This window comes from Phascolarctos cinereus, unplaced genomic scaffold (assembly GCF_003287225.1).
Source record: "Phascolarctos cinereus isolate Bilbo 61053 unplaced genomic scaffold, phaCin_HiC Scaffold_2;HRSCAF=192, whole genome shotgun sequence".
NCBI classification, from domain to species: Eukaryota; Metazoa; Chordata; class Mammalia; order Diprotodontia; family Phascolarctidae; genus Phascolarctos; species Phascolarctos cinereus.
In genome coordinates, this window is record NW_027555625.1 from 119,441,226 (window position 1) to 119,468,004 (window position 26,779).

Sequence of the window (26,779 nt, forward strand, 5' to 3'; positions counted from 1 at the left end):
CTTTTTATGAAGTATGACCTTCGGCAAATCTTTTCCCCTCTGTAGGCCTCAGTTTCCCCACTCACAAAATAAGTGGGGGGCGGGGGGCTATATTGGATGATCTCGAAGATCTCTTCCAGCTCCATCTCGTGAAACTCTCTCAGAGAGGAGAGCAGGGAAACGGGGGGAAGGAGGAGCTGAGAGGACCAGGCTTAGAGCCGACCCCTCTTAGCTGCATCCCCTCCAGCTAGCTAGGTCGGCGCTGTGCCCGACCTGCCCCAGACTTGTTTAGGGCGGTTCCGGATGGGAGGAGTCATAGGGGCGGGGGCTGGAGTCTAGCGTGACCACAGAGGGCTCGGAGGAAGGCGGAAGGAGCCCAGGGGGACGAAGCTGCCTTGCTTGAGCTGCAGCCTAAGTGAAGCGAGCGGCGTGGGAGTGGAGCCGCGGGCCCAGAGCAGCCATGGGGTCGGGGCTGCTCTTGCAATTCTGCAACTGGAGCACGCTAGTGGTGTGCATGGTCATCAAGTTCCCTCAGATCTTCGCCTTGCTTTCCGCTAAGAGTTCGCGGGGTGTCAGCCTGAAAAGTTTGCTCTTGGAGCTGGTTGGGTAAGGATGGAGATGGGGACCGATGGAGACGAGACGGGGACCAGGACCGGACCGGGGCCAGCCGCAGGTGTCCCCCAGGAGAAAACCCTCTCACGACTAAGGGGTTTAAATTCTTCCTGCTTTGCCCCCCCACTAGCAGTAATGAGTAGCAGATTTGGGCTCTGTTTAAGGGGGGGAAACCCTAACAGAATTGCCCAAGAGTGCGATGTGCTGACCCAAGTGGTAGTGAGTCTTTGGTCATGGAGGTATTCAAGGGGAGACTACCTGGATGGTCTCTGAGATCCCTTCGCACTTTGAGATTCAAGAATAACCGACATTCCCTCCCCCTTGTACTGAGCCCAAGGGGCGAAGGGGACGGTCGGGGGTCCAAGAAGGAGAGAGTTACCAGGCAAAGAGCATGGGAGTAAGCCCTTTCTTCTGTGGGAGGTTCCTAGGGGCTAGGGCAAAACTGGCAGGCTCAGGGTGTGGCCTGAGCTAGGTGTCCGGGCTGTCTGCTCACTTAAATGTTTCTCCCTCACTTGGCTTGAGCTGGCTTGGTATATACAGGAGATGTTGTGGGTACATGTGACAGCTTAGGAGAAGTGTAGACCTGGTGATGTTAGTGATAGCTTTGGGAACCCTACTAGTCGTTTTACTTTTAAAAACCTCGGTTTAGGCATCCACCACATTATATTATCTGTAGTAATTAATGCACTTAAGTGCTTGGCACATAGGAGCTTAATAAATATCTACTTGGTTTTTTGTTGATGGATAGGGATACAAAGACAAAGCCCTCTCTATTCACAAGGATCGTATTACCTTCTATTTGGGGGCTGTAACACATACAGAACTCTTGGGCAACTAACTCTCTTGATATCTCTAGGTCTGTGTTTCCTCATTTGTAAAATGAGGTTAGACTAGGTTAGGGCTCTTCACCAGGAGTCTGTAGACTTGAATTTTGTTTCTTTCGATATTTTGGCCATTGTGTTCACTATAACTGACTTCTTTTTATTTGGAAAAGGGGTCCGTCTGACTTCATCAGATTGCAGAAGGGAAGCATGGTCCTAAAAAAAAGCTTAGAATCTTTGGACTAAGTGGTCTCTGAAGTCTTTTGTTCTTGATCTACGATCTAAGTAAATTCAAACTAATTTGTAAATACAAGGAAATAATTCTAGCCTTTGGGAGAAGAGAAGAAAGATGGTTTTTTAAACTAAGTCATGAAAGACGAGCATTATGGGAGATGTGGGCGAATGCTACTTCTAGGAATTCATGGAGGTGAAAGCTAGAACATCCAGTTAGGTGAAAGGCCATTAACCTGTCTTGATGGGAACACAGAGTCCCGGCAAGAGGAGTAATCAATCAATAAATAAACATTGTATTAGGCTACTCTGTTCTAGGCACTGTGCTAAATGCTGGGAATGCAAAAAAAAAAAAAGGCAAAAGACAGTCCCTACCCTCAGGAGGCTCATCCTCTAATGGAGTAGTCCATGAAATAAGGTTGGAAAATTAGGTTGGAGCCATGTTATGCTAGGCTTGGGGGTTGTATTTAGGGAACCCTAAAGGGGAGTATTTGAGTAGGGAAGTAACATGGCCAAAGTTATGTTCTGAGAGTTTTTTGCAAGTGTGGCTCTCTCTAATCTGTTTTCAGTTAATTTTGCCATATTTCATGTTCCCTTCACTCACTCTGTTTTGCTAGCCAAATTGGACCACTTCTCCCAGCTCCACATTTATTTCTCTGCCTTTATGCATTCGTACAAGCTGCCTCTCACCCTTGGAGTATACATCCTCCTCAACCCTGCCTTTCAGAATCATTCTCCTTTAAGGATCTACTCATATGCCACCACATCTTTCTTGGAAATCTTCCATGATTTGCCTAGTAGTTGGGATTTTCTTCCTCTTAAAAATTTCCTAGACCATATTTAATCTCCTTCTTGGCCCCTTCACTCATCGGCTCCCATAGATTCAATTATCATCTCTCTGCTGATGGTTTTGATACACACTTATCCAGCCTTAACATCTCTGCTGACCTCCAGTTTTGCATCTCCAGATTCCTTTCGGATATCTTGTACTGGAGGTCTCATAGACATCTTAAACTCAACATGTCCCCAACTAGACTCACTATGCCAAACTCTTTCATCTTCCAGACTTCCCTCTTACTGTTGATGGTACCACTGTACTCTCAGCTGCCAAGACTCACAACCTGGGAGTCACACTTGAATTCTCATTGTTTCTTACCCTCTATAACCAATCTATTGCCAAAGCCTGTTGATTTTACCTTTGGAACATCTCTCCAATATGTCCCCTTCTCTCCTCTGACTGCCTCTACCCTGCTTGGACTATTTCAGTGGCCTTTTGTCTGATAAACCTGGTTCAAGTCTCTTCACACTCCAGGCCTGGTTCTTTCCTGTCTTTACAATTTTCTTACACCTTCTTAGGCCTCATGCACCCTTTGATACAGTAACATTGGCCTCCTTCCTGTTTTTGTTTCACAAAACGCTCCACCTCTTAACTGTCCCCCTTGTCTAGAATTACCCTCCCTCCACACCTCTGCCTTCTGGCTTCCCTGACTTCTTTGTAGACTCAGCTCAATCTTACCTTCTTCAAGGGGCTTTCTCCCCCCCCCAACTGCTAATGCCTTCCCAAATAAATTTCTGCCACTTTACTTTGTGTTTATCTTGAATGTACATAATTGTAGCCCTTGTTAGAACAGGAAGGGCAAGGACTGTTTTTGCCTTTGTAATATCTCCAGGGCTTAGCTGGGTGCTTGGTACATGATAAGTTTATTAATTAAATTAATTAAAATTAATAAATTGGTGTTTATTCATTCTGAGGTCAGAGGCTATTTAATTTTTGTTCACTGTGCCTTGCAAATAGTAGGTGCTTGATAAATATTTGTTGCATTGAACTGAACTAGAAGGATTAAAGGGACCTAAATCTGGAGCTGAAAAGGGCCTCTTAGACCATGTGGTCCATGTGATTCCTCATTTTACCATTGAAGAAACTGAGGCTCAGGGAAGTTGTCACAAGAATGATTTGAACCCAGGGCTTTTGACCCGAGTCCCTACTCTTTCCACCATACCAGGAGGCATAGATCATTAAGGCCATCTTTTTCATCATGTTCTCAAGAGGAAACTGAAATCAAGGGAGACAAAGAATCCCATTTCACCACATGATCGTTGCACCCTGTTTTTTTGTTGCTGTTTTTGTTTTTGTCTAAAAATTGGTTTATAGTATGATTCTGTTTGTCACTCGCCCTTAAAAGGTAAACAGAGCAGCAATGTATTTATCAGTGGCATATGGATATGCACTTGTCTCTCTTTATCTCTATGGCATTGTGAGCTCTGAGTCTAGAATTCTCAGCTCAGGGCATTGTCGGTGTATTTCTGAAAGCTGACTTGTGGGATTTGTTTAGAATGCTGTGTTGTCACTCAACTCAGTGAAGAGTTGTAGACACTAGGTACAAGGGGAGCAGGGCGGTGCCTGCTACCTTAAGTTACAAGATGTGGTGTCTTCCTGTGCTAGCTAAACCAGTACAGTTCATCTGCCAGCCATGCCAGTTAGTAATAAATGATTTTTAAAGTAAAACCGACACTCTTTTTGAAGCTTCATATAATGGTCGCACCCCAGTTTTTGCAAAAAAATTTGCCATAAAACTGGTAACAATTATGCGGTGAAATACAGTAACTCGCCCCAAGGTCACTTCGGTGACAACCTGGTCTGTCAGCAGGCGTCCTGGCCAGTGCCCTTTTTGCCATAATATCCTGTCAATACATACACATAATATACAGTGTCTATATTAATGCTAGGTATCATAGGAGATGCAGGAGATATTTAATGGTGTCCTGCCCTTGAGAAGCTGATGGTTTGGTGTGGGGGATAAAAAACACAAACATGAAATGCATCAGAGAATAATCCAATGCAGAGAAATCCATCATCGGTTCCTGCTTTCTCTGGTACTGTTTTCTTTTATGCACTGTTCTACAAGAGCATCCTAAGTGAGGCAGGATGTTTTGTAGCAGGAGGAGACCTGGGTTTGAGGTTGGCCTCAGTTGCTTACCTGTTCTGTGGGCAAATTATTAATGGTATCTTTGCTTCATTTTGTGTTAATAGATCTCTGACGACTCACACAGTACCTGACAGATAGTTGGTACTTAATACATTAGAGTTAAGTTGAATTGATATGAACATTTGTACCTCTCCTGTATCATCAGCAAAATGAAGGCAGAAAAACTTTTGTCTTGCCCTCCTCAGTTGTTATGAGATTTCATTGAGATAATGGATCTGAGAGTTCTCTGTAGACTAAAGTGCCTTACGAATGTAAAGGTTTTTTTTAAATTAATAATAAATAACATAATGTTGTTTGGATCTATGATCTCACCAATTTAAATGTCCACTGGTAGATTGCTTTCTCATCCTTTCTTCTGTTTTACTTCTCTGAGTTGTTTGCTTCTTTGCTTTCGAATGCCTCCTTTCTCCCCCTCTTGCTTTTAAGATCACTATCACTGGGAAGGTGGGGGTTGGGGAGAGGGTCATTCCTTCAGCCTATCCATTTCCTGTGAGCACTTTCTTCAAATGCCTAGAGGGGAGAATAGACTTCTTAACTATAATAGCTCAGGCTTAGGGGGAATGAGGGAATGGGATGAAAGAGAAAGACTAGAAGATAAGGTTCTCAGCTGGAAGGAATCTTACTAATCACTTACTTGACCTAAGGAGTATAAAAATTTTTATCCCCATTTTACAGATGAGGAAACTGAAACCCAGAGAGAAAGTGACTTGCCCAGAGTCAGACAGGTAGTAAATAAATGCAGAGCTGATATTTCTCTTAATTCTAAATCCATGATTTTTCCATTACATCCCGTTGGCTCCAAACTCCTCAGTCAGCGGTCCGCTCAAGGTCCTTCACAATCTGTCTCCTATCTACCTTTCCCACTTTCTTGTTGTTGAGTCATTTTCAGTAGTGACTCTGTGACTCCATTTGATGTTTTCTTGGCAAAGATACTAGAGTGGTTTGCCATTTCCTTCTCCAGCTCATTTTACAGATGAGGAAACTGAAGCAAACAAGGTTAAGCGACTTGCCCTGGGTCGCATAGTGTCTGAGGCAGTATTCCAACTTGTAGCTTCTTGACTCCAAATCTAAAGCATCCACAGCACCAGTTAGATGCCTCCTACCACCCTGGAAAGTGCCAGATTCAGACCCACATACAGTGCAACAGTGGAGGGGGATTTTAAAGGAGGATCGGCCCCCACCAGAGAGAAATTTGCAGGTAGAATTGGGCAGCAAGTGAAGTATTGATTGAGCTGTGTGTCAGACAGGGATAGGAAAATTGGGAAGTGGCACAATGTACAAAGAAGTCGAAGACATGATTTCCTACCTCAAAGGGCTTATAATAGAGTCAGGCGGATAAGATGGGAAAAGATCGCTATAGTTTACTTTCTTCTCATAGCAGTTATTCTTCCCTAACTATATTCATTTCAATAAGTATTTATTGAAAACACCGACATCACAGACTTGTGAGAACCGAATGAGATAACTCTTGTAAAGCACTTTGCAAACCTTAAAGTACTATAGAAATGCTATTATTACTACTTTTACGACCACTACCTTCCTTCCTTCCTTCTTTCTTTTTTCTTCTGTTCTTCCTTTTCTTCTTCCACTTCTTCCTCCTCCTCCTTTGCTTTAATTTCCTCGTGTAAAATGAGCAAACTGGACCAAATCCCTAAAAGCCTATCTAACTTTAAGGCCTGTGATCCTGCAAGCTGTTCAGCCCTATTACCTGAACTGTCCTCCATAATAAACACATTTGGGGAGATAAGAAGGGACATGGGATGAGACTGGGAAGTTTGTGCTTTTGTCTTAAAACTTTCAAATGGAAAGTATAAGTCACCTCTTTCTTTAAATGTTCCTCTTGGGCATAGCTTTGCACAAATTGCTCAGAAAATTGCAGTTGTAAATCCAGCCATGTCCTAATCATTGTCCGGGAATGAGAGTGGCTGAGAGGGCTTTCATTTTTCTTTCTTTCTTTTTTTCAAGATATAACTTTGTCTTGTGAAAAATGTGTTTGTTCACCTTTGGTCAAATTTGGGAGTGGGGGATGGAATGCCATACTCCAAGCCTTGCAAACTTTTTGCTTCTTCTACTAAGAACCCAGCAGCCAACTTCTACTTTGTTCTGATGCCCTTCTATTCTCAGTGTAAGAGGCAGCCAAGAAAAATGGCAACGAAGGAAGAAGCATCAGCTTTCCCCGTCATCCATCCTCATCCCTAAGCCCAGTTTCCTGTCTTTTTTTTTTTTAAGTAAGGCAAGCCGGGTTAAGTGACTTGCCTGGAGTCCCACAACTAGTATCTGAGACCAGATTTGAACTCAGGTCCTCCTTACTCCAGGGTTTGTGCTCTATCCACTGTACCACCTAGCTGTCCTTTCCTTTCCTTTCTTCACTGGGAATGCCATTACACCTGGCCCTTAATCTGTACTCGCTCACCAGGCTACTTAAGTACAGCCTGGGTTTTCCCACAGAGAAGCCCCCAAGGACATAGTTTCTGACCCTTGAAAGAGTGTATAATTCAAGACAAACACTGATGGGTGTGGGGGTAAAAGGTACAAAAGTTCCTTAGACATTAGAATAATAAAGTGATTTCAAATAGACCAAAGGTTTTGCTAAGATTGTTCCTCTAATAATAATGATAGTTCACATTTATATAGCACTTTAGTATCTGCAACACACTTTATTCTCACAACAATCCTGTGAGGTAGGTGCTATTATTACCCCCATTTTACAGATGGGGAAACTGAGGAAGGCAGCCAAAATGACCCACCCAGGGTCACAAAACTAGTAAGTATCAGAGGTAGGATTTCAACTCAGGTCTTTTCCCCAACACCTGGTCTAGCTCTCTAGAGCCAGCTCTTCCCTGAAGAGGGCACTGTGTCAAGGTAGCTGGTGGGTTCCCTTCACAGTTAAAGGTGAGACCTGTTCTTGAGCCTGTCCGTACAACTTTGATAGGGAAAACCTGAATTTGCAATGGAGGATAGAATTGGGGATTCTGTAGATGGTGACAAGACTTTATGAATTCCTAGGGAGCTAGAGAGGAATTCTATCAGAAATTCTTCTGATTTGAGTAGTAAATACTCTGGAGGAGAATGTGGAACTTGGAGTCAGGAATACGTGGGTTCAAATTCTCACCTCTGACACTCACTGTGTGACCGTGAGACAGTCATATCACCTCTGCTAATACCTGTAGTAAAGTAGCTACTTCAGGTCTGGTTATGAGACTCAAATAGGGGTAATATTTAAGGAAGCCAGACATGGTGGACAAGGCTCTGGGCTTGTAGTCAGGAAGACATGGGTTCAGAATGCGCTGGCACTTAATAGCTATGTAACCAAATCATTCCATTTTTATGAGCCTCAGTTTCCTCATCTATAAAATGGGGAGAATAATACCTATGGCACTGACTTCACAGGGTTGTTCTGATGCTCAAGTGAGATGTCTGTAAAGCAGACATTTAAAACTTTAAATCATTATATAGATGCCATTTGTTACATTAATAATAATAATAAACAATGCTGAGCAGGGAGTCTGCAGACCTGGGTTCTCTTACAGCTGTTCCCAAAGTTTTCACTAACTTTTTCTCTCTGGGTCTCATTTCCTTTGTCTGTAAAGGGAGGGGTTTTAGACCCCTTCCAGGACCTAATTTTTATGATTTATCCTACTGTGAAATCCCAACAATAAAAAGTATGCTAAAATTTCTCTGCCAATGCTAATGAAATTATATGTTAAGAAGAAAAAACATGAATGGCTTTTGTGGTTAACAGAGTCACAGAATGTTCTAACTGAAAGTCAGCTGGAGGAAGGGAATGCAGTGGGAGGGTGGGCCTTATGAAGACCAGAGGAGTGCAGCCAGGTGGGAGAAAATGAGAAGGCTGCCCTGGACTTCTTCGTTAATAGAGGATCTGGAAGAAGCTTTCCTCACAGTGGCCTAGCAAGGGCTACAATACAAGTATACAGAGGAACCTGAAAGAGCTAGGGAGGAAGGTGAAGTGATTTTCCCAGGGGACAACCAGTGCTTGAATGTCTTCTGTCTGTAAAACCAATTTCTTTTTCTAGCACAGTGCTCAAAACAAAATGCTCAAATCCACCTGGTGAGTTAGTAAGTTAATATGTGAAGACACTTCATAAATAAATATATAAATCTGGCTGTGGGCTTTTTTTTTGGGTGGGTGGGGGCTAGGCAGTGGGGTTAAGTGACTTGCCCTGGGTTGTACAACTAGAAAGTGTTATGTATCTGAGGTCGGATTTGAACTAAGGTCCTCCTGAATCCAGGGCCAGTGCTCTATCCACTGCGCAACCTAACCGCCCCTCTCTTTCTTTCTTCCCCACTTCCCCTCCTCCCCCTGGTTTCAGTTTCTAAGTTATTATGCGTATAAAGTATCTATCACTGTGAGTTATGTTTTCTTGAGCAGTGGTAGTCAGTCTTTACTGCAGCCTGGTTTTCCAGCTTGAATGACCAGGTTGGGCTAAAGATTGAGCCCTTGCCTTAGATCTGGCATGGTGAAATCACTTAATTCCTCTCTACTCAGGTTTCAGAGGTCCTCTGCCCCCACCTTCTCATGAGCACATTGTCAAGAATGATGCAGAGAAGCATTCTTGGTCCCACCAAGGCAGGGTCAGTGAATCAGTAACTGAAGTGAACACCTGCTTATGTGTCCATCCCCACCTGCCCAGGAAGAGGTGTCCTGAAAGATGTCTGAGAAACAGCCTGCAGGCAGTGAAGTGTCAGGAGTGTTAGGAGACCTGGGGTCTAGATCTCATTCACTGATATCTGTAAGGGTACAGTAGAAAGAGCAATGGCTTTGGAGGCAGGGGGCACCTGGCCTCAAATCTACTTCTGGCAATTGCTATCTATGTGATGATGACTCAGTCATTTGATCTCCTTGGCCTTAGTTTCCTCACCTATAAAATAAGATTACTTTGGATTGGATTGGTTGGATTGGATTACTACTAGTATGCTGCTGCTGCTACTACTACTACTATAGCTATTACTACTGCTACTGCTGCTGCTGCTACTCCTATACTACTTACACTACTACTACACTATTACTGCTACTACACTACCACTATTACCACTGTACTACCACCACCACCACTACTACTACTACCACCTATCGTTTCCAAAGTGACTTTGCAATTCTTAAAGCATTCCAATCCAACCAGTCCAATCCAAAGAACTCCAGATTCATTCATACATACCTAACTGTCCTTTTTGAATACTTAGCATACATACTTATCTGTGTATTTTGTATCTTGCCTGTGTGTGTATACGTGTGTGTCTTCCCCCACCCCCCTGGGACGGACACTCCCAAGGAACAAGATGAGCTTCATTTTTTTGTCTTTTTCTTTTATTCTCAGTATTTAGTAAACAGGAGCTTTATGAATGCTTGCTAAATTCCATGGGATTGGATCAGATGACCTCTAAGATCCCTCTAAAACCTAGAACCTTCAACCTACCCTACCTACTTCACTAGGAGGTGGAGTGAAGCTAAAGAGATAGTCATCTAAAGCATCTGGAAATCCTATTAAAGAGTCACGCCCACAAATAGGCAGAAGGCTAGAGAACAGTCTGTAGGGGCACTGTCACCCCACTCCCACTCCTTTAGTATTTTGAAGAAGTCAGTCAGTTTCAAGTATTTTCTTTCTTTCAGAAGAAAAACAGTAGGGATTGTACTATATGTTTGCACCTGTAGAAAGGTTTTTCCATTCATTTAAGATTTATACAAAGAGAGGTAATGGACTGCCCACTGGTTATATGTGTAGGGTATCCCCCAAAATCTTAATGAAGTTTAAGCTTTTAAAGCTTAATGCTTTTGGAACATCCTTTATATATTTACACATGTTACACATGTTTAGTGTACTGCTCTGTGCTTATGTGTGTATATTCTGTATGTATAAGCTTTAAAAGCTTAAAAGTGTACTGAGATTTTTGGAATATCCTATAAGGATGATGGTCTACACACACACACACACACACACACACACACACACACACACTCTCTTCTGTTCCTCCAGTTAGACCATTAGGAACACAGAGTTCTACTGTGTTAGAGCTGGGAGGGACTTGAAGAGATTATCTGCTTCAACCTCTTCATTGTATAGATGGAAGAAAATAAAACCTACATGAGGGAAAGGATTTGCCTAAAAATAAAACAGCTGGACTCACAGATGTAGAGCTAGAAGGGATCTTAGCAGCCATCAAGTACAGGAAGATCTGAGTTCCATTTCTGTCTCAGACACTTATCTGTGTGCCCCTGGGCGAGTCATTAATCTCTTTATCTGTAAAATTGGAGTAATAGCACCTACCACACTCAGGTCTTCCTGAATCTAGGTCCATCTCTGCATCTTTAGTCTCTCCCTACTCAGTTCATCCTCCACTTAGCTGCTAAGGTGATTTTCCTAAAGCACAGGTTTGCCTGTGTCAGTGCTCTGTTCAAAACAAAAAACAAAACTTTGGTGGTTTCCTGTTAACTTCAGAATCAAATATAAAGTCATGTCATTTAAAAAGCTCTTCAAGGTGACCACTTACTGAAATTGCAGTGTTATACTTTCCTTCCTCTATGTGCTCTACAATCCAGCCACATTATCCTGCTTGCAGTTCCTTTAACATGTTTCTTAATCTCCCCCACATCCATGCATTTGCACTGGCTATCTTCCATGTTGGGACTGCTCTCCTTCATCTCTGCCCCTTAGCATCCCTGGTTTCTGCCAGCTCACATCTTACCCTTTGTAGGTGACCGAGGCCCTCCCCTCTCAGGTTATCTTCCATCTACTCTTTATAGATCTTAAATGTGACCATTTCTTCACATGTTGTTTCCCCATTAAAACATATGCTCCTTGAGAACAGCTACTCATTTGGCTTTTCTTTCTGTCTCCAGCATGTAACATAGCACAAGACATACGATAAATTCTTAATAATAATAATGATAGATTGTTACTGTTTATGTAGCACTTTAAGGTAGTTACATGGTACAGCGGCCTGAATTCAAATATGGCCTCAGACACTTAACCTCTGTCTGCCTCAGTGTCCTCAACTGCAGAATGGGAATAATCCCTCCCTTTCAGGTTTGTTATGAGCATCAAATGAAATAATATTTATAAAGTGCTGAGCACAGTGCCTGGCACGTAGTAGATGCTACATAAATGCTACGTATTATTGTTGTTGTTTCCAGAGTTCTTTACGTATGTTATTTCTTTGTTCCTTAAAACAATTCTGTGAGGTAGTGTCTATTATTTTTTAATAATAATATTTTATTTTTCTCCCAATTACATGTTAAAATAATTTTTAAAACTTTTCAAGGTTTGAGTTCCAAATTCTATTCCTCCCTTGTAGTTGCTATTATTAACTTCATTTTACAGGTATAAAAAACTGAGACTGAAAAGGAGATTAAGTAACTTGCCCAGGGTGATATAGCCAGAAGGATTTGAGGTAGGATTTGAACTCCGGTCCTTCTGATTGTGAGTCTTAACATTCTGGTGCCTGATTAACAGTGACTGATTTCCATTTCTGAACTCTTCCTAATATACCCTAGGATGTCCCATTCAGAACCTATCTATAGCCCCTTTCCTAGTTTCCTTGCAGGAGGCTAGTGTGGGAGTTGGGAGATGAGATCTGTGGCCAGGAGGAAATTCTCTCCTTGGCAAGCTTGAAACCCTCCCTATAAAGGAGCAGCTAGCTTCTGGGCTGCCAGACCTCAACTGAGTCCAGCTTTCAGCTTAGCCCTAGTCAGAAACAAGACACCAGGAAGACACAACTTATTACGATTTATTTATTTTCTTTTTATAAGTTCATGTTTCCTTATTGCCTTTTTATAGTGTGGAAAACGACAGATCGTTATTATAAAAGTAATGAGTTGGATGCTCTGAATTACTTAGGGACAACAGGGAAATTTTTGAGTTTGATTTTCATAAGAGCCAGTGGGTTCAGTGAAGCTCAGAGGCAGGGTGGTGCCTGTAGTCCTATGGAAAGAACCCTGGATCTGGAATCAGAGGACCTGGGTTCAAATTCTGGCTCTGCCACTCAGAGATAAGAAGTCACTTTGGGCCAGTTATATACTCTGAGTCTCAGTTTCCTCTGTAAAATGAGGAGGTTAGACTAGATGATTGCAAAGGTCCCTTCCAATTCTAAATCTATGATCCTATGCAGATCTCTGATTTGTAACCTAGGGACAACTAGGTAGTACAGTAGGTAGAGTGCCAGGCCTGGAGTCAGGAAGACTTGTCTTTTTGAGTTCAAATGTGACCTCAGATACTTACTAGCTGTGTGCCTCTGGGCAAGTCATTTAACTCTGTTTGCCTCAGTTTCCTTATTGGTAAAATGAACTGGAGAAGGAAATGGCAAACCGCTACTGTATCTTTGCCAAGAAAACCCTCAAATGGGGTCATGAAAAATCAGACACGACTGAAATGACTGAACAACAACAAAAACTAGTAACCAGAAAATATCAATGAGTGATAAACTGGAATCTGAGAGGCAGTGCTGTTTAAAGCAACAGCTCTCCAAATTTTTGGTCTCAGGATCCCTTTCTACTCTTAAAAATTATTGAGATTAAGATGAGCAAAAGTCTTATCTCAAAAGCGCAGTCTTTTCCCTTGAACCGCAGGGCCTCCTTGGCTGCATTTATGTGATGAGTGGTCAGCACTTGGGCAGAGAGTGTATGCCAGAGGGCCGGAGGCATTTTTATTTTTGTTTCTGTCTTCAGAGCTTAGCACAGAGTCCCATACCTTGTTGTTGTTTTTTAGTTGTTTCTGATTCTTCATGACTCCATTTGAGGTTTTCTTGGTCAGGATACTGGAGTGGTTTGCCATTTTCTTCTCCAGATCATTTTACAGATGAAGAAACTGAGACAAACAGGGTTAAGTGACTTGCCTAGGGTCACATAGCTAGTAAATGTTTGAGGCCGGATTTGAACTCGGGAAGATGAGTCTTACTTGCAGTATATCCGCTGAGCCACCTAGATGTTCTGGTCTGGCACCTCAGAAGTGCTTAATAAATGTAAATTGAGGGGCAGCTAGTGGCACAGAGGATAGCGCACTGGACCTGGAGTCAGGAGGACCTGACCTCAGACACTTGATGCTTACTAGCTGTGTGACACTGAACCCCAATAGCATTGCCCCACCCCCCAAAAAAGCCAAATAAATGTAAATTGAATTGTATAAGCCTAGGACTTGTAGCACTCATCTGAAGTCCATGTTTCAGGGAAGGCTGCAGCTAGTGGTTCACTGGAGTTCAGGGGTTCCAAGCTGCTGTAGCACTAAATCAGGCATGAATATAATGAGCCCCTGGGATCAGGGGACCACATCAAGCTTCCTAAGGAAGGACAAACTGGCTCAGGTTGGAAATAGAGCAAGTCAAAGCTGCACCTAGCAGCAGTGGGGTTGGACCTGTGAGTGGCCACTGCACTTCCAGCCTGGGTGAAATAGAGACTGGGTCTTTAAAAGGATGGGAGAAAATTGCATTATTCATGTGTTACTTTCCCCAGGAGTTGTGGGGTGATTGCTTATACAAACACGTATACAAAGTATCCCAAAAGTAGCTTAAGACTCCACTGAAACTTTTGGAATTATCTGTGTATCTATATGATAAAAATAAAACAAATTCAGGGCCTTGCATACAGTAGTCACTTAAAAACTGTTAAATGATTACATTTCTTTTTAGCCTCAGTCTTCTCAGAGGCTGATCCTACTAATGATTTTTATCTTTGCCAGTCAGTTCTTGAAAAGTCCTTTCTGAGCAGAATTCATTTCTTTTTTCCCATCCAGATTCCTTGTGGTTTTACGGTACCAGAGTTATTACAGCTACCCTCTGCTGACCTACCTGGAGTACCCAGTCATCATTGCACAAGGTAATCATTACCTTTGGGGGGTTTTTTGGACCAGTCCTAGGATTTCATTGGTAAAAGGAATTCCCTGGAAGGAAACATCCTCTAAAAAGTTCAGAATGGTCCTTGCTCTGTGAACTTGAGTCTTAAAGAATTCTGGGAATACTGGAGTCTTAAGTGTCTTACCCTGGGTCACAGGTGTGTGTTAGAGGTGAGACTCCAACCCGGTCTCCAGGGTCTATTTGTTATGTTCTATTTTAAATATTCCTTTGTCTCCTCTCTCACTTCTGTCCACTTTTCTCTTTCAGATATCGTCCTCTTGCTATGTGTTTTTCATTATAATGGAAACATGAAGCAGGCCGTCCCATATATTGCCATGTATCCTTTTGGTATCTTTAAGAAGCTGAAATTCCAGTGGTGTTTGTTATTCATTAATAGCATGTGCATTATTGTCCAGAGTTTGCTTGCTTCTCTTAGGTGGCAGAGCTAAGAAAGTGGGAATCAGCATTCAGGATGATATGTGTGCGTTAACAGAGACAATAATGCACACATGCAGTGCTTTAGTTCACTGATTTCATCCCATAAATATGGGTCTTTCTTCCTCCAGCATAGATGGCAACCTCTCATGCCTTAATTAACAAATGGTTTCATGTGCTGCTTGTCTTGCATTGAGGGTCTATTTCTGCACAAATCCTAGTGAAAGATCACCCATTACTAAAAATAGTGGTTTACAACTTTATTAGTTTCAATCAGGCGTTCTTATTCTTGGTGTGACATGGAACCCCTTGGGTAGACTAATGAACTCTATGGACCTCTTTTTAGAATAATGTTTTAAATAAATAAAATAAGTACTTAGGATTACAAAGCAAGCCAAGTATACTGAAATATAGTTATCAAAGGGGCAGCTAGGTGGCATAGTGGATAGAGGGCTGGATCTGGAGTCAGGAAGACCTGAGTTCAGTCCAGCCTCAGACGCTTGCTAGCTGTGTGACCCATGGGCAAGTTATTTAACCCTGTTTACCTCAGTTTCCTCATCTGTAACATGGTAGAAGGAAATGGCAAACCACTCTAGTATCTTGGCCAAGAAAATCCCAGATGGGATCATGAAGAGTCAGAAAGGACTGAAAAACGACTGAAGAAAAGACTTATCAGAAAGTTTGTGGAGCCCAGGTTAAAGTCTCTTCCCTGGTTTAAACTGTTTCGTGGGTTGCATGGGAAAAACAGTATAAAAGTTGTCACTGGATGTAGGACAGGAAAAGTCCAAAAAATGAGATGGTCTGAGTACTCTGCCCTGGTCAGATTAAATCAGAAATATCGGGTGATGCATTTTAGGAAGGACATTTATAAGCTAAGACATGGTCAGAGGGGAGGCAGCTGGAATGGTGACAGGCCTCAGGTCAGTGCCACAGGAGAATTCATTGAAAGAATTGAGATGTTTAGCCTGGAAAAGAGATTTTAGCTATCCTAAGGATTTGAAAGGTGAGCATGTGTATCATACATCCTTTTATTAAGGGGATTTGTTCTGTGAAGTTTGGATTCAGTCAAAGGGCCGCACTTGAGGACCTAGAGGGCCATATATGGCCTCAAGGCGGCAGGTTCTTCACCCCTAATAGACGCATTCTTCTTGGCTCCAGGGGGCAGAACCTGGTGCAGGAAGTTGTAAAGAGACAAGTAGCCTTAATGTAAGGAAAATCTTCCTAACAATGACAGCTGTCCCAAAAAAACAAACCTCTGTGTGTTGCCTGGTATTTTCAGTTTTTCTTCAGCCCCTCGCAACCCTTGGGACCAGGCAATTCTCAAAAATTATGGAATTGGATACCTTAGATTTGAAAAGGCCCACAGCATTTACCTAGTTCGGTTCAAATCTGGTTAAGGCTGTCCTGAAAAGAGGACATCCAGTCTTAGTCTCAAATATTCTTTGAACTTAATTGCTGAATTACTTGAATACCTTCATGAATAGGGAACTCACTTCCTCACAGTGCAGCCCATTGTACTTTTGTAGCATTCTAATTGTCAGGAAGCTTTTCTTCAGATTGAGCTGAATTTTGCCTTCCTATAATCCATACCCATTGCTCCTTGTTTGCACTTCTGTGTGCAAGTTATTAACTGAGATTCTTCAGATATTTGAAGATGTCATGCCCCCTATGACTCTTCTTCCTCCCCTTGCACCCCTCGACAAGTCTTCCCTTCTCTAGGCTAAACATCTTCAATTCCTTTAGCTAATTCACGTAAGGCATGATCTGCCCTCCAATCATCCTGGTTACCCACTTCTGGACATGATTTAATTTGCCTGTGTCCTTCATAAATATGGTAACCTTCTGTGAGAGGAGGAGGAAGAGAAGGGTCAGAATGTAGGTAACATAGTATGGAAGTGGCCAGGAAATGTCTGGTTCTAGGCAAGGTAGAACGAAAGTTCACCACTCAGAGGCCATGAAGCAAGGGCAGAGTCTCAGTTCTGATGGGAGGAGGTAGAGGACCAGAGTGCAGGTACCATGATTTGGAAATGGCTACGAAGTTGTACACTGTAAAATTTTTGCATGAACAAAATTAACAGAGCTAATAAGTGGCTTGAGGCCTGATTTGGACTTAGTAAGATGATTCTTCCTGACACCCAATTCTATCCACTGCACTACCTCACTGTCCCCAGATACACTGATACAACAATATTTGTTACTGATAAACATTGGTGGAGCTATGAATTGGTTCTGCCATTCTGGAAAACAGTTTGGAGCTATACTAGAAAAGTCATTAAATTATACATTTCTCTGGCCCAGCAGTACCATTTCAAGGCTTATACTCCATAGAGATCAAAGATAGCAGGAAAAGTGTCATACATAGAAATATATCGTAGAACTTTTTTATGGTAGCAAAAACCTAAAGTAAGTATCAATTTAGAAATGGGTGAATGTAATATAATATTATGATACCATTAAGAAATGGCAAGAATTTTAAAAAGTTGGTAAGATTATATGAACTGGTGTATAGCAAAGTGAGCAGAACTAGTGGTGTATTTTGCACAATTACAACAAAATAAAGAAAAGTAACAATAAAAGACATGATAATTCTGATCGATGTATTTATTGGCCAATTGATTTTAGAGGACTGAATGTGAAATATTTCCATCTTCTCAGAGAGGTGCTGGGCTATGGGTATAGAATAAGGCATATACTGTATTGGCTTGTTTTGCTTTGCTATATTTGCTTGTTACAAGGGATATCTGTATTGGTATGTAAGAATGGTAGATAAGTAAAGCATCAATAAAACGTGTATTTAGAAAAAAAAATTCTTAAATGTGGTGCCCAGAAGTTAACACAGTACTTTAGATGTGATCATTATACTTTCATTAATGTGAATAATATTATACCTTCTTTACTTGACCAGAAAATTAGCTTCAGGTCTTAAGCTTCTTGGAAAAGAGTTAAAGTATTTCTAAGTTAAAAATATATAATAATAATAATAATAATAATAATAGTAATAAACCCCACACTTATCTTCATGTAAATGGCAAGGCTGCAAATTTCAATAGAATTCATGCTCTGATAGTCACAGAAACTTGTCCCTACAGCTGTGTGGGTCCTAAGAGCAACTTCAGTTGTGATGAGAATCAGGCATTCCATGTAGAGCTGGAAAGGGACCTTGAGGATCATGATCCAGTCCCACTTTTATATTTTACAAATGAGGAAACTGAGGCACACAGAGAGACCTTTTACAGACCCTTTTTCTTTTATAGGAAGCTGTTCCCAACTTCTCTTAATTCTACTACCTTCTTTTTGCTGATTATTTACTATTTATCTCGTACATAGTTTACCTTGTATGTGTTATGTTTGCATGTTGTCTTCACCATTAGATTGTAAGTTCCTTGAGGACTGTCTTTTGCATCTTTTTGCATCTTCAGCACTTAGCACAATGCCTGGCACATAGTAGATTCTTAATAAGTGTTTATTGATTAATTTGCCCAAGATCACATAGTGCATTGATATTAGTAGGGAGTAGAATCCAAGACTACTGACTTCTAGTATTGGGATCTACCATTATTACAACTTGAGGATGTACCCATTCATAGCACTGCCAGGTATGATGTTTGGAGATTTATGCCACTTTGGGGAGTGGGTAGGCAGCCTGGATCTGACTGGGTGCTTTGCACACCCATAGTAGGTCCTTCAGTATCCTACAAAGTATCCCATTTGTTGGGATGCTTCCATCTTCATAGAAATTTACTGAACACAGCTACTTTGTACGTTGTTTGGGGTTAGGGAGGAGGGGGAAATAGAATGCGTAATTGCTGCTGTGAGATTGCCTTTAAAATAGGTATGAGGTCTCTTTAATTCAGGAATCACTAAGTCATAATAACATTTGTAAAGCACTTAGCACAGTAGCTGCCACATAGTAGACACTTAATAGACTCTTACCCCTTTATTTCCACCCCCCTCTTCATTCTAGCTGTCCTAATAATGTATTTAGCAGCAGAAAAATATTGCATACGTTAAAGGTTCTTGTTTTCATCCTATTGAGTGATGAGTAGATGTTGCTAAAATCATCCTTTGTCTTTTCTAAAGAAGAAAAGCTAAATGAATGTCTTCCCAAATGCAGCATAATATGAAGACACAACCTGAGATAATGGAGAGAAAACTTGATTGGGAATGAGGAAGGAGTTTAGTGAGAGGTCTGTTACTAACTGTGTGCAACCCTGGGCAAATTACTCCATCTCTCTGGGCACCTGAGAGGAGTAGTAGCAGGCATTTTATTTGCTCAATTGTTTCATTGATTCATTCCAAAACATTTGTTAAGCACTTGCCTTGCTAGGTAGTAGAAAAGTTGCAAAGTGTAGATAAGACACTGTTATCAAATCACAGATTTAGGGCTGAAGAGACCTCAGAGACCATCTGGTCCAAGCCCATCCTTTGACAAATAAGGAAAGAGACTCAGTTAAGTCTCCCCAAGGCTTCACAGGTTATTAGCATCAGAAGTGGCATTTAAACCCAGGTTCTCTGACTCTTGAGATAGTGTTCTTTTAAAAAAAATTTTATTGCTAGCATTTGTTTTGATATCACTTAAATTTCCCACTATATCTCTCCCTCTTCCCCCTCCCAGAGAAACATCCCTTATATTAAAAAGTTTAAGAGTAAGGCAGAAAAAACTTAGCATCAAAAAACCTGACATCTTATGTAGCCCTCCATGCCTATGCACCCAGACATGTGCAAATGGGAAGGGAAGAGTGTCTCCTCGTATCCCTTTTTTGGGGCCAAGCTTGCCCTTATAATTTCACAACATTTAGTTTCAGTTGTTTTGGTGGTGTTCTTTCCATCTGCATTTTTGTAGTTGTATATTTTATTTTTCCTGCTAGTTGTGGTGGGGCACATCTTAACCTAATCCTTGCTTCTGGGAGAGGATAAGACTGGAGGAATCATTTGAGTTCTGTATTTCTGACCTGCAGTGGGGCTTACTCCAACAGGGTGTCCTCACTAAGTTTGGCACCGATGTAACAAGTGTCTCTGGGGAGGGGCAAACCAGCCCAGGTCAGGAAAATGAATAGTTAACTTTTCTGTGCCTAAGGGCAGTTAGATGGTACAAGTGAACAGAGTTCTGGGCCTAGAGTCAGGAAGACCTGAGTTCAAATATGGCATCTAATACTTCTGAGCTGTATGGCCCTAGGCAAGTTGCTTAACCTGTTTGCCTCAGTTTCCTCATCTGCAAAATGGGGATGATAATAATAGTACCTATCCTAGGGTTGTTGTAAGGATCAAATGAGATAATAATTGTATAGCGCTTAGCATAGTGCCTGAATATAGTTGGCAGTATTCAAATGTTAGCTGTGAGTCATTATTATCATTGATCAGCAGTGGGATTGGGCCTGAGCGACTGCTGCACTTCCGGTCTGAGCAAGATAGGGAAGCCCTAGTCTTGATAAAAGGTGTAGTTTTCCTGGTTCTGCTTATTATTTTTATAGTAGTGCATTGAAGTCTTTTTCCATGTTTCTCTATATTAATGTTTCTAACATGGTAATATTCCATCATATTCATGTATAATAGTTTGGTTTTCTACTTTGTTTCCAGTTCTTTGCTACTACCAAAAGAAGTGCAATAAATATTTTAGTGTTATATGGGACCTTTTTATCATTTATCTTCCATGGAGTATATGCTTAACAGTGGAATCTCTGGGTCAAAGGATATGGACATACTAATTACTTTCTCTTGCATAGTTAAAGGGTTTGCCAGAATGGCTATACCAACTCACAGCTCCACCAACAATGTATTAGTATGCCTATGTTCCTGACAACTTCTCCACCCCAGCATCTTCCCCACCCCAGCATCAACTATTCCCATCTTGTTATCTTTGCCAATTTTCTGGGTTTGATATAAAACCTCAGAGTTGTTATGATTTTTTGTTTCTGTGTTTTTGAAATATTCTTTGAATGTAGATTTTATGTTGGTAATTCTTTTGAGAACTGTTTGTCATGTCCTTTGACCATTTATCTTATTGGAGAATGAGCTAACACTCTTTGCACTCTATGAGGCTGTTTTACTTCCCCACATAGAGTTTATATTCCAGCTGAGGGTCATAGGATTATAACACTGGAGCTGGAAGGGACCTCAGAGACCATTAGTTCGCTGTTATTCCTCATTTTCCAGTTGAGAAATCTGAGGCTCAAGAAGGTTGACTTTACTTGCCCAAGTAAGGGTGCACAGGTGGTGATAATCAGAGGCAGGATTTGAGCCAAAGACCTCTGACTCCAGAGCAGATGCTCTTTCCACTGTCCCATACTGCCTTCCTGGTCCCCGTATGGAGTCTCTGTTTCAGAAGAGGATTAAAAACAAATAATCATGATACACAATTCGTGCTTTGAAAGGCAAATACTTTATATTGGAGGATCCAGGTTGGTTTATTAAGTACTTATTATGTACCAGGAACCATACTAAGCCCAAGGAATACAAAGTCAAAGGTTATACTTTTAAGGGGGAGCACATAATTAGGTATAGATAGGACTGATACAAAGTAGATACAAGGTAATCTTAAAGGAGAAAGGCATAATCTGGGGATACAAATACAAAAGTCCCTTAGCACAGTGCTTGAAAAATAGTAGGTGCTTAATAAATGTTTTCCCCCCATTATTTATTCACTTAAGGACTTGACATTCTAATGGGAATAGAATACATTCTGGGAAGTAATAGCCTACAAAAAGTGGGAGCTTTGTGAAGGCAGTCACAGAGATTGTATACAGAGCCATTGGGCAGTAGATTGCCATGCCCTTTCCAGCAGCAACGTGTGATTCGATTACTGTTGATTGAGCGGTTGTCATGATACTGTCACAAACCATGTGCTGCTGTTGTGTGATTTAACACTCTGACAGATTTCTGGGTGGATGGTACCTCTTGACTCTTCAAAAGTGGATAATAGACTTGGCAATGGTAAGTTTCCATCTCTCAGTGAAAATGTTTGTGTATCTCAAACTTTCATTGTCATAATCAGCATTTATCCTATAATGTAATGGATGTGAAAGTCCTTTGAAAAATATCAAGTTCCGTATAGATGCCATGAATTATTATTCTTGTCATTTAAATCTTTTTGCCAAATGCTTCTATTTCCTTTTTTTTTAACATGCTTTCTAAGCATTACAGAATTCATTTTTCAATAGAAACAGTATCAGAACTTGTAATGGGCCAAACTATGTTTTTATGGATTACTCCAGGAACCTAGTCACCATTTCAAAACATTTTTCTTGGATACTTTATTTTACATTTCACAGATCCTCAGAATAGTTTATTCCAAATAGAAATGGATTGGACAGTGTCATCATAGTAGGTCTCATGGTACTGACCTCAAGTGGATTCTGGTCTTTGAAGCCTTAGTGTTTATTGGTAAGAGATTAAATTATATAGGGAACATGTAATGGGGCCAGTAAATAGCTTCACACTTCTTTTTATGGGCCAGAGGTCTGTAGGTTTTTAGCAACAGTTCCAAAATGTTAACTGCTAAAATTAATTTTAAAAAATTATACTTAAGATCTGTCAGTGAACACTGATAAATACTGAAATACACAAACAAGAGCAAAAGAAAACATAAATAAGACTGTAAATCATTTTATGTGATCTTGAATATTTTATTTTCTTTATATATTCTGTAAATGTTGTCAGTCTGTTTAAAAATGTATATAAATTAGTAATAAAATCCTTATGGAATTCTTTTCAGTATATTTAGCTGAGCTTTGCTTTCCTTTCTATATTTGTAACTGGTGTGGATATTGTTTTCATTGTGCTTTCTTCACTTGGCATCATCTCATACAAGTCTTCCCCCCACTTTTTGGTTCAAACCTGTGATTGCATCAGTATTAGCAACTTGCCTGTGAGTCGTATGAGAATTGCCAGAGGGCAATGAACAGTTAATCAACCAGAATTTATTAAGCACCTATGATGTACCAGTGGTAGGTTCTAGGGAATAACAGGACAATCATGAAACAATCCCTTTTGAGCTTTTCTTTCTGTGTAGGATAACATACACACACACACACACACACACACACACACAGAGCAATTCTTTTGTCAGCTAGAGGGCATAGGGACAGGCCTTATATAGGGGGCAGCTGAAGGAAACTAGTTCTCAAAATAAGTACAATCCAGGCATGGTTACAGTTAGTATATGTCCAAAGCAGGACTTGAAGCCAAGTCTTTCAGACTCTAAGGCTGGGACTTCATCTGTTACAGTTATCCCTTCCACATCACAACTTTCCCCATTGTGGTTTCAGTATATCATAGGTTGCATAAGAAATTAAATAGGGAATTTTGTGGAAGCCACAGACAACACGTAAAGGCCAGCAGATGACACAGAAAAAGTTTAGAAACTCAGAAATGCATAAAATACATGTATAGTATTTCTTAATATCAACATGTTTTATCTTTTAATACCATAATAATTCAGACTTCTCTGGTAAAAAGGGAGGGCCCAAACATTTACATGGATTTTCCAGATCACAGGGGCGCCAACAGCCCTAACCCCCACAATGTGAAAGGGATAACTGTATATGTCACTGTACCTCTCAAGTCTTCTCCCATTTCTTATGGTGTAATAATATCCCATTACATTTGTTTACTACAGTTTGTTCCATGGTTCCCCAACCAGCAAACACATGGTTTGTCTCCAGTTTTTTGGCCATTACAAATAATTTCAGCTTTATGAATTTAAGGTTTACAAAGTTATTTTCCTCACAACTTTATGAGTTGGTAGCACAAATATGATTATCCCTATTGAACAGATAAGGCAACTAGGGCGCCATGATTTGCTGAGAGTCAGTAAAACTAGAAAGTGTCAGAGCAAATCACTAACCCACGTCTTCCACTTCTGAACCTAGTATTCTGTGCACTAGACCAGGTTATATTTCATACATAGGACAGACAGGTGAACAAAGAACATTTTCTTTCCTTGGGTCTGGCAATTTACTCTTGGCAAAAGGGAGTAGTATGACTTTACTGACAGTTAGGAAAATTGTCCTTAAACACTTTGACCCAACCCTAGAAGAAAAGGGACACTGAGTTGATAAGATACTCCCACTACCTGTTCATCACACCCAAGACTCTTGGGCTGTTTGTTGGCAATTTGCCCATTATTGGGTAGACCCAGACTTTGGAACCCCTTGAAAAGTGGGCTTTGTTCTTTCTTTTCTATTTCTGCCTTCTCGTCTATAACTGCCTTGGTGTTAACTGATTGTATAGCAAGGATACAATCTTGGCTTGTTGGGAGAATCCTGTGAAGTAATGTATGAAATGCAATTCAAGAAGTACTGTGTAAATATGAGCTGTTGTTACTGTTTTACGTGCTTCTGTAATTACTCCAGGGGTTTTGGTACTTCTTCCATAACACCACTGCAGGTGGTAGTAGACCATCTCTGTGAGTTGTTGTCCCCAACCCCCCCAACCCCCACCAAAGACCGTCTGCTGGCCAATCTTCTTTCAGGCAAGGAACCTCTCCAAGCCTTGCTAGGCTGCTAGGTTTTGCACAGTCTGTACCTGAAGCTCTTCCAGTTGGCTAAGACCTGCCAGACTTTTGAGTTTTGCTGGCATGGTGGCCTTTGAGAACCCAGGTTCACTTCCATGCCACAATGGGGCATCAATAGAAGTTAAGTGTTTCACATCAATAATATTAATTATCAGAGCTGTAATTAGTAATTTTGGCACCAGGGGAGCAGTATGCCTAGGATAAGCAACGTGAAAATGCCCTCAGATTAACTTTATAATTCATGATGTGAAAATAATACCAGATGTAAGTAAGATATTCAGTTGAGCAAGAGGGAGAATTCATTATTAGAGTAACTATGCCTTGTGCTTTCTAAATTTTCATGCCCTGCTTAAAAAAAGATCCAGTTGCTTTGGCTGGTTAGGTGTATATCTCTGTATGTCTTGATGAGTACTTATAAATATGACATTTTCAACAATGCTTGTCACATACACTTATTCCCAATGGTAGGAGACCTAGGTTTCTTTCATTCTGGATTCTGCGGTGTGAATTTGGCAAGTCTAGTATGCTGGGCTTCATTGGCCTCTATAGAGTGAAGTATTTGGGGAAGGGAATTGTATAAGTTGAAGGGCACTGGATTTAGAGCTAGGGCAGAGGGGCTAACATTGAGGCTATTTCTTTCTCATTTCTAATATTAAGAGACCTTTTCTTTCTCCTTTTCCACACTAAAAAGAGAAAAGAAAGTGAGGTGGAACCTAATGGGTAGAACGACTTGTCCATGGTTATACAGGGAACAAGTAGAGCTGGGATTCAAACCTAAGTCACCTGATTCCAGAATGGCTAGGTTTAAAAAGTTGACCCTGACCACCTATTGATTTCTATAGTTCAGGTCTCATTCAGCAACTAAAATTTTTTTTTTTTGGTTAGGCCATGGGGTTAAGTGACTTGCCCAGGGTCACACAGCTAGTGTTATGTGTCTGAGGCCAGATTTGAATTCAGGTCCTCCTGAATCCAGGGCTGGTGCTCTATCCACTGCGCCACCTAGCTGCCCCACAGCAACTAAATTTTTAAAGGTATCCATTTAATCATTCAGTCCCAAGCATATATTAAGTGCCTACTATGGGCCAGACCCTGTACTCGACATTGAGGAAACAAATACAAAGACTGAAATGCTCTATGTTCTGAAGGAGTTTTTATTTCCCAATATTTGGTACATTAAACCACACAGAGGTTCTGACCTCAACACAGTTTGCCTGTCATTTGAAAAGAAACTTAGGTTCTCATGCTTGGTTAGCTGTTGGCAACAAACTAGATCTTGACTTTGATTCTTTCCCCTTTTCTCTGCAACAGAATTTGTGCACCTTTATTAGCGCTGCCAGCAAGTTTGCCCAGCTCCAGTACTTGTGGGAGGCAAGGGACTCTGGTGCAGTGAGTGCCCTGACCTGGACCATGTCTTCATATACTTGTGCAAGTAAGGAAGGGGGGCAGAGGCAGAGGTGGGAAGAGCAATGTGCTGCTGAGTTTGGACTCTTAGGAATAATAAAGTGCACTATTAATATCATAGTAATGTAACATATGATAGGTATATTATTATATATTTGTATATTATTATCTGTAAAATATGCATTATATATTGATATAACACTATAAGATTTGCAAAGCGCTTTATAGAACTTATGTTATTCGATCCTCACAACAACCCTGGGAAGTAGTTGCCATTATTACTCATTCTGTAGATCAGAAAAACTGAGGCTCAGAAAACTGAGAAGGGTTAAGTGACTTGTACAGGGACATACAGCTAATAAATAGTAGCTGAGGTGGGATTTGAACCCCGGTCTTCTTAACTCAAGGTCCAGCGCTACAGCAGCCTCACTCTCCTTCATGCTGTCTGTCCGGAAATAAAAACCTAGCTATATGAGAGTATTGTGCTCAGGGTATGTGATAGTTATGCTCCCTAGGTAGAAAAAAACCCCACTATTACATATTTATAAGGTTGATGGGATGCAATCTGCCTTTTTTGCCTTAGAGTGTTCACTTAAAATAGGAACTCCGGTGTTTTATAAGATGCCCTAGGTACTCTTGGAGACAGTATTGAGGCTCTAGCTATATTGCCATTCTCCAGAATATTAACTGTGATGTTGTTCAGTCATGCCTGACTCTTTGTGATCCCATTTGGGGTTTTCTTAGCAGAGATACTGGGGTGGTTTGCCATTTCCTTCTCCAGCTCATTTTACAGATGAGAAAACTGAGGCAAACAGGGTGACTTGCCCAAGGTCATACAACTAGTAAGTGTCTGAGGCTGGATTTGTACTTATATCTTCCTGACTCCAGACCCTGTGCTCTATCCACTATGCTCCCTAGCTGCCTCATTAACTATGATTATGTCAACATAAAAAAATTACTCA

The 26,779-nt window shown here is 41.0% G+C and overlaps 1 protein-coding gene across 1 annotated transcript in view; it reads left to right on the forward strand.

Annotated features, from left to right (window-relative positions):
• Positions 1–323: 323 nt before the first annotated feature.
• SLC66A3 (solute carrier family 66 member 3) overlaps positions 324–26,779 on the forward strand; it is a 31,401-nt gene continuing 4,945 nt past the window's right edge. Inside the window, exons 1-5 of the mRNA XM_020985397.2 lie at positions 324–585; positions 14,371–14,453; positions 14,738–14,807; positions 21,778–21,835; positions 25,725–25,845. Coding sequence (XP_020841056.1) covers positions 440–585; positions 14,371–14,453; positions 14,738–14,807; positions 21,778–21,835; positions 25,725–25,845 — 478 coding nt within the window. The 5' untranslated portion in view covers positions 324–439. The remainder of the gene's footprint in view (positions 586–14,370; positions 14,454–14,737; positions 14,808–21,777; positions 21,836–25,724; positions 25,846–26,779) is intronic.